The sequence below is a fragment of the Aulostomus chinensis genome, chromosome 16 (genome assembly GCF_037954235.1).
Source record: "Aulostomus chinensis isolate RoL2024-O1b breed Wild chromosome 16, RoL_Achi_v1.0, whole genome shotgun sequence".
Lineage (NCBI taxonomy): Eukaryota > Metazoa > Chordata > Actinopteri > Syngnathiformes > Aulostomidae > Aulostomus > Aulostomus chinensis.
The window spans coordinates 7794992-7808625 of NC_141335.1; the positions used below are offsets into that span (position 1 = coordinate 7794992).

At 38.1% G+C, this 13634-nt stretch overlaps 1 protein-coding gene across 6 annotated transcripts in view; it reads left to right on the forward strand.

Moving 5' to 3' along the window:
- The first annotated feature begins 2533 nt into the window (after positions 1-2533).
- Positions 2534-13634, forward strand: part of ryr2b (ryanodine receptor 2b (cardiac)) — a 176394-nt gene continuing 165293 nt past the window's right edge. For 5 of the 6 annotated variants that reach the window (XR_015109326.1, XM_086179632.1, XM_086179631.1 and 2 more), the window contains exons 1-17: positions 2534-2652; positions 4584-4703; positions 4809-4913; positions 6415-6489; positions 6631-6709; positions 7205-7317; positions 8147-8270; positions 8529-8622; positions 8709-8783; positions 10233-10389; positions 10488-10652; positions 10799-10920; positions 11229-11412; positions 11497-11632; positions 11787-11882; positions 12023-12141; positions 13256-13389. Coding sequence is in view for 5 of the 6 variants with exons in the window: in XM_086179632.1 (XP_086035758.1) it covers positions 2605-2652; positions 4584-4703; positions 4809-4913; positions 6415-6489; positions 6631-6709; positions 7205-7317; positions 8147-8270; positions 8529-8622; positions 8709-8783; positions 10233-10389; positions 10488-10652; positions 10799-10920; positions 11229-11412; positions 11497-11632; positions 11787-11882; positions 12023-12141; positions 13256-13389 (1946 nt within the window). In the remaining variant the exon portion in view is untranslated. Of the gene's footprint in view, positions 2653-4583; positions 4704-4808; positions 4914-6414; positions 6490-6630; positions 6710-7204; positions 7318-8146; positions 8271-8528; positions 8623-8708; positions 8784-10232; positions 10390-10487; positions 10653-10798; positions 10921-11228; positions 11413-11496; positions 11633-11786; positions 11883-12022; positions 12142-13255; positions 13390-13634 lie in introns of those variants that run through there. The other variant, XM_086179634.1, reaches the window with a different exon arrangement.

Sequence of the window (13634 nt, forward strand, 5' to 3'; positions counted from 1 at the left end):
AGGAATTCTATACATTTCTCACTATCAGTGTTGTTGTGTTTCCTGGTAATGCCTGTGTGTAGGTTATACAATCTTCTGATAAGAGGTTCTGAGGTGCTTAAGGGTAACAGCAATATCAATTGCAGACCTATTGCCATCCAGTAAATAGCTGTAGATAATGGGTTCCCAAAAGGTACAAATATAAGCTACCATTGGTGAGGCAGCAGGAGACCACATGAATGCAAAAGCAAATGTTTACAATTGTTTTAAATGCATAGAAAGAGTTATGCTATTGGATAGAGCATCTTCATTTTCTATGTGCCTTGAAATCAGTCACATAAAAGCCACAAAAATAACACAAAATACAACCATTATCATCGACCTCACTTGGAGAAAACACAGTAAGATCAGGGACTGTAAAGTCACCCCCATGCCACCCTTTATAGGAGTTGCAATTTTACCTTTTACCAAATCTTTACATGTCAGATTGTCTTCTTTGTATAGTGTGGGATGGGGCCATTGTATGGCTCACATGACACATTTGTATTAGTTACATGTTTTTGATTTTTCTTTACTTATAGCAAAAGCTAAATTAGATTTTAAACAGCCCAAGGTGCTGTTTTCAAATTGCTTGTTTTATTCAACTTGGTTCAATTTACTATCATATTTGACAAAAAAAGTAAATGGCTTTGACAAGCTGGAATCAGAGGACATTTGGTTTTATTGCTGGAGGAACAGCTTGAAATGATTAGTTATGAAAATTTTTTAGGTCATTTTCTGTCAGTCCATTAAAACACAAATTAATATTATATTCTTTTGCCTACAAACTATGATCAGAGTGATTGTGCTTATTTAAATAAAGATACTCAGGCAGTACAAACAACTTGTAGGAATTTGCTGGCTTTGTATTTGGGGATTAAATCAATAAACTGTCCAAACATATATTTCAACCCAATAAATCAGTGCCTTTATTGTGTCTCCTTTTTTTTCTTTTCCACTGCCGTAAAAATATGCGTAGTTGTAATCTGCATGTTTAAAAAGGAGTGCCCCATTTAACAAAATCCAAGTTCCTCATGCCTGCATTCTTTCTAATGGCCAACAGGGGGTGACTTCAGTGGTTGCTAGTCAGGGAAAAGCTATTTTATCTTTCATTTGGATAATCAACTCAGAAAACATTTTCCTAATGACTTTATGTACTCAGTCGATTATTTCTTCAAATGCAATTCATCATGACATACATTTAGTAAATTGTAGTGTCACTTAAAGTATGTTATTTAATTGCAAAATAGCCAAGATGGCGACAACCCCAGTGGTGCAAACTTTAGGTTTTAAAACAGAAATCCACAAACTAATGGGTCAGTGACATCATACTGGCTCTGTTTACCTCTCAGATAGGGTCGGGGGGGGGGTGGGGGTGGGGGCTGGAGCCTATCCCAGCATCTACGGGCGAGAGGCGGGGTTCACCTTGGACAGGTCGCCAGTTCATCGCAGGGCCAACATACAGACCAACAACCATTCACACTCACATTCATACTTACGGTCAATTTACAGAAGTCAATCAGCCTAGTCCCCAAATTGCATGTCTTTGGACGATGGGAGGAAGCTGGAGTACCAGAGAGAACCCACGCAGGCACGGGGAGAACATGCAAATTCCACACAAAAAGAGCCCGCGCCCAAGCCGGGACTTGAACCCACAACCTTCTTACTGTGAGGCCACAGTGCTGACCACTGCACCACCATGTAGCCCCAAGAGGAATATTGTACTTAATCAAAGTTTTGACTGATTATATTTGAAAAATTCGGAAAAATATTATGGATGAACTTTGAAATTCATTTTTATTTTGCAGAAAATAGAGGCACAAGGAAGAGGCAGTACCTCTGACTCTTCCGAAATATGTGGGTATCTTAATTTTAAGATAGACTTAAAAATGTTTGGCTGTCCTTTAGTTCACACTTTGTAAAACACTGACTTTTGATATATATTATGAGGCTGCAAGAGTGTAGACCATCTGAATATAAATGAAAATTTGTCAATGATTGAGAGCCTTAGCCCTAATATAAAAAGATTTACTGTAGCCTGCCATGAAAAGGTACAAATGCACAGACAAGGGTGACAAAAGAAAGGAAATTACCTCTTTTTTTAACATTATTTCTCCATGCCAGAAAGTTATAGAAATTATTTTCTAAGATTAATATTGAGAACAGAGATAATTTATACCCTTACTGGGTATTAGCAAGATTGACGCCATGCCTGCATCCCTATTACAGTGAAAGTCCCTAAATGTTGTTTTTATGGAGGTACAAGAAAATCTTTTAGGGAGAAACTAGAAGTTAGATATTTATTACTTGCCCACTAAAGTACTATGGTGCTATAATAGCCACAGCTTTTTTTCAATATTAAAAAACAACAACAATATCTAATGTAATTTTAGTTTTAATCCACTCTTTCAGTTGAAGATGCTAATGTTTGTCTTTTCCGTCAACGTCATAGCACTAGACTCCGCCCACAGATTGATAAGCACACCTTGTTTTAATGGCGAACTAACTTCCGACGCTCCTCCCTGTCCAGCTGAGTGTGACACCACCAAAAACTGAAGACTCTCAAATGAGGCTTGAGTTGAAATAATGTCAGACTCAGGCGAGGGTGAAGATGAATTCCAGTTTCTACGAACGGTGAGTCAACAAAAGTTCAAAATGAGGTCACTAATTAGTTTCAGAGAAGAGTTAATTCAGCATAATTAACCTTGTAGTGGAACCAGCAGTCAGTCAGCACCACAAACTAAACATTAGCTCCCTGAAGTGGAGCCATTGAGAAAACTTATATTTATATGTATACATATACTTTTAGTGACTCAAATTTTACTTCAGAGTTATTTCTTTTAACATGGTGTAATTAGCCTTTTCACCTTACAAAAAGTATTTCTTGGCTGCATCTTACCGTTGGCTAATGTTGGCTAATGTCGGTTCTCACTGAAATTAAAGCTAACCTGCGTAGCTCCATGGTGTTGTCTTTATATCATATCGCCTGTATCTAGTATTGCTCAAGTCTATGTATTAAATTTAGATTGAAAGAGCTAAGTCAATAACAGCGACTAGTGATATTTATATTCATGTAGCTGAGTATGCCTTGTTTTTATGACTACAGTGCAAATGCTTTATCTGCATATTCTAAATTAAGCTGCTATTGCATCATTTTTATGTCCTTTAATGGCAGTTTCCAGGATTATTTTTGCCATATTTGTCACTTTATTTTGTTTAGCCAATGTGAAGCACAGTAAGGAAAATCTCAAATGCCTTTTTTCCCCATCTTCACTACAAGATGTGATCATTGTTCCCTGGGTTTGAGTTGTCCCCGCAGCTTGTTATCTCTGCCCTCTGATAAAGCCATGTCACTGGGAGAGTGTCTGGGCTGGAAATGCTGCTCAAACACTTGCTCCCACAGACAGTGATGGAGATAGTTACTGAATCCACAGCCTTACAGGACAAAACGATTTTGCAAGATCAAAATCTTTTGCAAGACGCTGTCGTTACTCCTGTCATGTGCTATGACATAAAATGTACAGATTGAAATCCAAATAACGACTTTTGAAAGCTTGTGTCAAGTGAATAGACATACAGAAGCCAGGGTTCTTGACATTTATATTAAGTTTTCTGACTTTGAGAATGTTTACTCGTCAAATGTACCTTGTCAGAGAGCTGAGTCCTTTAGCCATCGTAGTGTCCCACAGTCTCTCAGCGCTGGACAGTGTGTTTGACTGATTGCAGAGAACTGCTGATATGAAAAGTGGAAAGAGGGGTGAATCAGCGGTCAGACAGTGTTGTATCTGCCCAATATGGCGCTAAGCAGCCTGGGTACAGAGAGGTGTCGGTAGTCCCGCTCGTCTGTTGTCCCTGTCTAAAGGTCCTTAAATAGACAGGGAGGCCTGATTCTCTTTCACATTGGCATTTAAATAAAGATTAGATAAATTTCTGGTGGTAGAGATCTACCGTACAAGCATTTGGTCATTGTTAGATGTTGGATACTGTAGAGCTGATTCTTAAAACACTGGCTGGACTCTTCAAGCATTGAATGTGTATGTTGGGTCCCATTTCTATTAATGAAATTAGATGAAGTTGTACTCTTTGTCTGCCCATTATTTGCTTCAGGTATCAACAATATATTGAAGTTTAACGGCCTCATGCTATATTCAAATGGCAGTAAGTAAAATATTTGCTAAAGGGAAAAATGCAGTCTTGCGATGCAGCAGAAATAGACAATATTCTTAAGTGTTTCTACGAAAGTACAAAATGGGAATGTCATATGGATATGTTTTTATAAAGAGAACATCAACATTGGACAATATCCTTCAGGACAGCAACGTTAATATCTGCCAGTGGTACATAGTTCAGAACCTTTTCCATTGCTGTGAGAGAACCGACTATTAGCAGTTAATTTTTAAAACATTTTTGGCATGAAAACAAGCTAAACAAAATTGTCAGTGTCATGTTAATATTATTCACATGTACCGTCAATGTGCTTTTTGTTTCTGATGCATCGTTTTGTGTGTGTGTGTGTGTGTGTGTGTGTGTGTGCACGTGCACGCGCGCGTGTGTGTGTGTTTCAGGGTGATGAGGTGGTTTTGCAGAGCACTGTCACCTCTAAGGAGGAACATGTGAAAGTTTGTCTTGCTGCAGAGGGATTTGGCAGCAGACTTTGCCGGCTAGAGCTCACCTCTAACTGCAAGGTAACAATGATCCATTCATTACTCGACTCTTCTTTTACTAAACAGAATTGTCCAGTGTGCACAGGAGTGCAACATGATCTTTTATGTTTTTTAAATTTCAAACAGAATGTCCCACCAGACTTGTCCGTCTGTGGCTTCGTCCTGGCTCAGTGTCTCTCTGTCCGAGCCCTGCAGGAAATGTTGGCCCACAGCGGCACAGTGGCTACAGAGGTGAGAATCTCTTCTCTAGTTATTCATAACCATCGTCTGTGTAGAATTATGCATCAAAGTTTCAAGCTGGAATTCAAGTTGAATTTAAACTACATTGCACTGCATGTTTTCTAATACAGTGTACATACCCCATTTGTCTAAATCCCTCATCCCACAATATCTTGTCATTAGTTTGTATGAGTCTACTGTGTAAAGAGAGCATGTTACTGCAACCATCAAAACAATTCTAATCAACATTGACTGACTGCCTGCTATTTGATTATATGTGGTGAATGATGTGCTAGTTGATTTCTACACTTAAAAAGTGAGTTAAATTTCCAGTCGGGTCTTGCTCTTATCAAACTGATTGTGCGCTTTCTTCAACACATTAACTTCCTTGATGAACAGCCAAAAAATACCAGGCTAAATTAATTCGACAGGTTTGATTATCTTCTCAGCTGCAGGCTATTAAAAACAATGACAAAAGGTACCAGCAAATGCCACTATTCCATTTACGTAGTAGTTTCCTTTTTTCTGCAACTCTCACTGTCAGTACCACAGACAAGACAGCGCTGTCTAACCTTTCAGTGTAAGCTGCTTTTATTGGTCATGAAATTGTGTTGCTTACATCGTACCGTGTGTGTGTGTGTGTGTGTGTGTGTGATGGCAGAATGTAGCCCTGGAGACTGTAGTGGGAGCTACCACAGTAAGGAGGTGTGCAGCAGGATGTCAAATCGGTCCGTGGTCTGATTATGTCACCATGATAACATCATAGTCCTTTAAACAACTTAACAGACATCTAGCAGTTGAGATCATAGTGAAGGCTGAGTTTGAAGTAAAGACTTGTGAGCATTGTATTAATGCGGTGATGACGTCTGTATGGGAGCATCGACATATTGACTAGCGTCTTGGGTGGTATGATCCCTCCCAAGATGGTCTCTTATTACTTTCCTTGTTGACTGTGTCCCTTTTTCCTTGCTGGGAATCAGCTTCCTTTTTGCAGTCAAACAAACACTGACACATCCCAGAAGCTCCAGGTTTGAATAAGCATCTATAGTTTTTTCACAAGACCTTTTTATCTTCCACTTTTGATAAAAAAAACTATCCTTCCTCATTATTATGATTATGATTATGATTATGATTATTATTATTAGGATTATTATTATTGAGCAAATTTAAGAAAACATCAACATTATTTTTGACTTCAAAATACATGTCTTACATAATTGTACACTAAACTGGCTATTCTAGAAGAAGTTGGAACTTCATTTGTGATTGTTGTGCGGCTTTATACAGTGTAATTTTAGCCATCACAAAAGCGACAGATGGCTTTTAATTTAAGCAACAAATGAACGAATTGAAGCAAGGGACAGTTGCTTCTAAGTTACTCCCTTCTGCTTAATTGTTTGATAAGTTAATAACTTTGTTTATTTTCTGTACTTTGAATTTCTCTTTTTTTCATGTCTTGACTAAGTTTCTGATTTGCATCGTGTGTGTGTGTGTGTGTGTGTGTGTGTGTTAGGTGGAAGCTGGAGGAAGCCATCGCACTCTGCTGTACGGCCAGGCTGTATTGTTCGAGCACTCGCACAGTGGCATGGTGAGTCACCTTGGTAAAATGCATAAATAAATAAAAGCAGTGCAGTCTTTCTTTCTTTTTCCAACAGTTTAATGAACCTCTCAAAATATCTGTTATATTTGAACGAAATCATGAACAGTCTGTTGTTCATGTTATTCCCAGTATCTCTGCTGCTTGTCTTCATCTCAGTCTTCAGCTGACAAGCTTGCTTTTGATGTTGGACTGCAGGAGGATAAAGCAGGTATTTTCAAGACGACAGTTACAGTACAGTTCTTTTTTTTTAACTGCTTTTTAACCTATTTGCATTTTATCTCTCCATTAGCTTGCTCTTGTAATTACAATGAATTTTTTGTAATCTGAACTCTGGACTGTGGAAATCCATTTGCATCAGTAAAAAAAAAAAAGAAGAAGAAAAAAAAAGAAACTTTGCCCTGGTAAAATGTTCTCATAGCAAGTAAGAAGTTTTAGATTAGAAAGTTAAAACCATGAGAGAAATAGCCAAAATGATGCGATGGAAAAAGTACAATCTGTGATTCAATTTTGAAATAAAACTAAATTTTTTTAGATAAGTGTACCACAAATAACATCAGTCATGATTGCTGTTTTGTTTCATAAATCTGATGTCAAAATTTGTCTTTCTTTCTGACATTTAATCTCAATTTTTAACTTTGAATTTTGAGAACGTTTTTGTTAATAATTACCTTTTAATCACATCGTGTGTGTGTGTGTGTGCCAGGTGAGGCATGTTGGTGGACGGTCCATCCAGCATCCAGACAGAGGTCAGAGGGTGAGAAAGTGCGTGTGGGAGATGACCTCATACTGGTCAGCATATCCTCAGAGAGATATCTGGTAAGTCAACAAAAAATCTATATACACTGCTCAAAAAAATAAAGGGAACGCTAAAATAACACATCCTAGATCTGAATGAATGAAATATTCTTGTTAAATACTTTGTTCTTTATATAGTTGAAAGTGCTGACAACAAGATGACACCAAAATTATCAATGGAAATCAAATTTATTAACCCATGGAGGTCTGGATTTGGAGTCACACTCAAAATTAAAGTGAAGACTTGTATGTGTGTGTGTGTGTGTGTGTGTGTGTGTGTGTGTATGTATGTATGTATATATATATATATATATATATATATATATATATATATATATATATATATATATATATATATATATATATATATATATATATATATAGAATATATATATATATATAGAATATATATATATATATATAGAATATATATATAGAATATATATATATATAGAATATATATATATATAGAATATATATATATAGAATATATATATAGAATATAGAATATATATAGAGTATATATATATATATATATATATATATATATAGAATATATATATATATATGTGTATATGTATATATATATATGTATATGTATATATGTATATGTATATATATATATATATGTATATGTGTATATATATATATATATATATATATATATGTATATGTGTATATATATATATATATATATATATATATATGTATATATGTGTGTGTGTGTGTGTGTATATATTACTGATTTCATGTCCTTTGATGGACATCTGCAGGTGTCAGCAAAAAACTGCTGTTTAAATAGAAAAAAAAAAAATGTTATTGATGAGTCCATTTTTTCGTTTCTTCCCAGCACCTTTCTTTCGGCACTGCATTTGACAACAAAAGTGTGAGTGACAGTCTGATCATTAATGCAGCCTTCCAGCAGTCTCTCTGGAGTGTTGCTCCCATCTGCTGTGGAGGTGGAGTTGCTCAAGGCAGGTTTTTGTGTATTTGCTCTCTAACCATATTAAAAAGCAACCTTTTCATCTGTAGAATGACAGGAAGATAAATTGTAGCACAGCTGCATAGTACTTTTTTCTTTGTTGACAACAGTCATATGCTGCCCGAGAGTCATAATCAGATTGTGATTGTTCACTCTATGAACCACATCATCTAGTTTGTATTTCTTTCTGTAGTATATTCTTGTTTATTTTAGCATCGATATAATCTGGTGCCTTCTGTGCTGCTTCCAGGATATCTGAAGGGGGGTGACACATTGCGACTACTCCACAGTCATAGTGATGCGTGTCTGACAATTCCCTCTACAGAGGAGGAAGAGCCGCAAAGGTCAGTTGAAAAGACTAATCCCCTCTCATGTCAGCCAGATAAAAACGTCCTTTACTTCTGTGGTCATGTCTTCTTTCCTCATCTAGGACAATGCATTATGAGAGCGGATCAGCCTCCAGCCATGCCTGCTCTCTCTGGAGGCTGGAGATTCTCTGTGTTGTGTAAGTAAAGGGAAGATGTGTGTGTGTGTGTGTGTGTGTGTGCGTGAAGCATATGAGTGACATCCCCTAGCCTGAAAAAAAGAGAACAACACAGAATCCCATGGCACTCATACAGAGTGTAAGGTTGAGGACATTCCCCTCTAGAATCCCCCGAGGCAGATTCCAGTGAGACGGAGGACCACGTTGGTCCTGAGTCGTATCAATTCGAGCCGCTTACTTCATCCTCAGTAAAGCCTGAAGCAGGAGCTGTTGGAGTGTAAACAGCATAATCCCCTGTGAATGATGTGTCTCAATCAGAATATATCTGAAAATAGGCACGTTTTCACAGACTCGAGAAGTGGACTCCACCTTTTTTAACATAGAAATCGTGACGTAAGTTTGGATTCTCTTCAAATTTATGCCTCAGTCAGAAATTCAATCAAAGAATATGTGCATTAATGCACTTTTACATTTCATCAGGTGAATATTTGGAGTTTGTCTCTGAGGACAAGTGCTGGCTTGTGTCTCCTCTGCAGTATTATTTCCTCACTCCTCCAACCATATCCAAGCTCATATCAGGGAGTATTAATTAGCAGCCACTTGCTCACAGAATCCTGATTGGCTCTGAGTTTGTGACTCAAGGACTATCTAAAGTCACTGCCTTTGATGTACACATCAGTAATATTTTTGAAGACTTTGTTGCCTCACTTCCACAGCGCTAAGTCACCCTCAACTCACAATTAGGTCCCAGCGTGTCCTTCTTGTTAATGGAAAATTATTTTATAATGTTAAGTTTAAATGCACACTAGATCCAAACCTATGACAATCAGGTTTGAAAAAAAAACAAATTTGCAATTTTGAATCAGTTATCTTTCCATGAATGTGTATGTATGTTTATAGGTTAAGTCTAACCACAGTATCGCCATTTCCCATCCCCCTTTATTTATTTGTTTCCATTTTTGTATTCATTCATTAATTTAATATTTTTTGACTGTTTATTTAGGATTTTACTCTGAACTCTTGTGTAGTTTGAATCCTTTTAAAAATGTTAACATTTATCTGTTTGTGATTAGCATCAAAATCAGGTCCACAACAAAAAATGATTGTCACAATTGCATTTTTTTAATCAATTGCGAAAATTAAAAAGATAATAAAAATAAAAAATAGTCCTGAATGGTTTTATCAACCTTCCAGGCTCAGGGCTGATGTAAACCTGTACATGGTGTATAAAGCTGGTAAGAAATGCCACTATTAACTAACTGTGTTTCATCATAGTACAGTCAAATAATTTAGTTTTCAGTGGAAAAAACACTGAAATGTGGAGCACCTTTCTACGCAGAGTCAAATCAGTGTTCTGTATCCGCTTGATGCTCCCTTGCCATTTCATTTTGTACTGTAGATTGTGCTTCATTTATTTGTGTAGTTTCCTTCAAAGGTAAAACAACAGAAAATACTCGTGATGTTTCTCAGGTGGAGCGGCAGGCATACCAGCTGGGGTCAGTCGTTCCGTCTCTGCCACGTGACGACTGGCCGGTACCTCGGTCTCACAGAGGAGAAAGGCCTTTACCTGGTTGATCGGGACAAGGCCGACATCAGCACAACCTCCTTCTGCTTCCGATCAGCCAAGGTCAGGAATCAGGATTAATAAACCGCACTTATTCAAGGATGTTGTGATCTATTCATATGTATTTTGATGTTTTTAACAATAGATTTTTGCCTTTCTAGGAGAAGCTTGACACTGGAACAAAAACAAATGCTGATGGCATGGGGTCCCCAGAGATCAAGTACGGAGACTCTGTTTGTTATATTCAGCATGTAGACTCTGGGCTGTGGCTTACTTACCAAGCAACTGATAGCAAATCTACACATATGGGAGGAGCTCAGCGAAAGGTGAACCTTCAGATTTAAAAGCTCGTTTAGGAGAATATTGCTGTTGACTAACCAACGATTCAAAACAAATTGTATGTACGATGCAGAAAGTCTGACAGCCCAAAAAAGAATTCAAGAGAAAATAATCGTAAATTCTGTGTTCTCAGGCCATTTTGCATAGTGAGGGTCACATGGACGATGGGCTAACACTGTCTCGATCTCAGAGAGAAGAATCTCACACTGCCAGACTCATCCGGAGCGCTACTCACCTTTTCAGTCAATTTATCAGGTGCGTGCCACATCTTGTCAACTCGGGGCACCACATACAGAAATGCAGTGTAGGGCTGTGCCATTTAATGGTACATTAATCAAAAGACAGAATGTCTGAAATCACAATAAATCCCACTGCAATATTCAAAACATAGGTTGCATTATATGCTAAAGGCTAAATGTGCATTCTGAATGAAGTATTGTGGTGCCGCAGAGACATTCCACTCTACAGACTTAAGGCAACATCATTATTTGGTACAGAAAAGACCATCTCTCCAAATTTACTCCATGAGCTTTTGTCCTTATCTTTGTTGACCTTTTCTTTAGGAAACTTGATGGATGTGGTCAACAAGGAAACCTCCCTCCTGTCAGTTTGCCAATGGAGATGGTGACATGTAGTCTGCAGGATCTCATAAACTATTTCCAGTTGTCATCAGAGGGGCTCAACCATGAAGCTAAACAGAATAACATGACCACGTTGAAGAATCGACAGAACATGTTTCAAGAGGAGGTAAATACTTGTGTGAAGTAATAAACTGGTCCCTCGAGATGTATTTGCATCTGTGTTCCATCAGTATACTCCCTCTCTTCTTAGGGTGTGATAGATTTGGTGTTGGACTCTATTGATCGTCTACACCAGTACAATAGTGCTTCACATTTTTCTGAAGCCATTCAGAATGATACAGGAGAAGAGTGGGAGACCATTCTCAACCGTTTCTATGAGCTACTGGGTAAGAATTAACCCTCACTATGAGGATTTGTGCCTATTCATTTACTGGAAAAAGCTGTCTTTAAAAAATGTGTTCCATTGACTGAGCCATGTTTGTGTTGGTAGCATTGCTACTTAAGTAGAACAAAACATCCTCCTTTTTCTCTCCTGTCCAGCTTCTCTGATTCGGGGAAACCGTGTAAACTGTGCACATTTCTCAGGCTCCCTCGACTGGCTCATTGGCAAGCTAGACCAGCTGGAGGCCTCTTCTGGTTGGTTGCATTTAGAAGCATTTTTTTAAGCATTTTTTTTTTTTTTTTTTTACTTTATTATAATTTTGGCAAGTAAACAGTAGACACCGGTCATTGTTCATACCAAATAGAATAATTATAGTCACTGTCATATGCTACAGGAGTATTGGAGGTTCTGCATTGCATCCTCGTGGAAAGCCCCGAGGCACTGAATGTCATCAAAGAGGGACACATTTATTCCGTCATCTCTTTTCTGGACAAGCATGGATGCAACCACAAGGTAGTTTAAAATGTTTTTTTATGTCCATCCATTTTCTTCTGCTCCGGATGCTTCTGCATTCTGCTTTTTCTGTTAAGGGTCATGGGGGGGCTGGAGCCTATCCCAGCGACTACTGGCAAGAAACAGGGTTCACCCTGGACAGGTCACCAGTCCATCGCAGGGCCAACATCTGTAGATGTAGACAAACAACTATTCACACTCATATTCTCACCTACGGTGAATTTTAGAGTATCCAATCCCCAATTGCATGTCTTTGAAGAGTGGGAAGAAGCCGGAGTACTGTGAGAACCCACGCAGGCACAGGGAGAACATACAAACTCCACACAGAAAGACTGCCCGAGCCGAGGACTCGAACCCGCAACCGTCTTGTTCTGAGGCAGCAGTGCTAACCACTGCACCACCATGCCGCTGGTTTTTTTATGTGTTTGTGAAATAAATACTGGATATGACCAGTTGTTGCATTAGAATCAGAATCAGCGAATCAATCAATTAGCCTTCACTTCCATAGTAAACACTTGATGTACATGCTAGTGAGATACCGTTCTTCACAGATCAGTAGGTATATCACATCGAAAAAAATAGATTTATCGAAGCAAACAGAAGAGACAAACATAATAGGGTCTTCGCCTGAAGTACCTTCAGGCTCAGGCCCTAATTATCATATGAAATGAGAAGTTGCTAAAAGGAGCAGCATTGTATAAGCACCAGTGATAAAGAACGTGATAATTCATGTCAAGGACAAGAAATGGAAACCTCTTCATCTGGTCCATACATCTTTTGATTCCCTTTGAATAATTAATTTTAAATGCACACTTGTTTTTTTCCCCTCAGATAACTAAATTTACACATGAATAAATGTACACACATTGATCAGGAAAAGCTGGTGCAACCACCGTGTTATTCTTCGCATATTTAATATCTGCATTAGTTGATGTCTAGTGGTTAAAAAAAAATGTTTCTTCCTGTATATGTTATTTGTTATGTTCGGAATCTATGAAAACAAATGTCACTAATGTGCAATGATAGAAACGTGAATCACAGCTGTCATAGTAGTGCTTGATGTGGGACAATATCCATTTGTTGTTGGATGAAGTACTGACAGGTTGTGTTTCAGGTGCTGGAGCTGCTGTGTTCCCTATGTGTGTGCCATGGTGTTGCAGTACGGTCCAATCAGAACCTCATCTGTGACAGTCTGCTGCCAGAGAGAGATTTGCTGCTCCAAACACGTCTGATCAATCAGGTCACCAGGTACAAATCTGAAAGTTCTCTCTCTAAATAGGTGTTCTGTGTTTTCCATTCTGGAATCTATTTTTTTATTCACTCACCTTTCTTGCAGTAAGTCAGACACAAGTCAGCCAAAGCTCTTGTTGCATAAAACATCCAAATGAGAACTGTGGTTTATATTTTTCATCACACAGCTCAGGTTATACCAACTGCCTCAGTTGCCAGCAGAAAGAAAGTAATGGAGCTTTAGATGAAATCTGGTGAGCTCA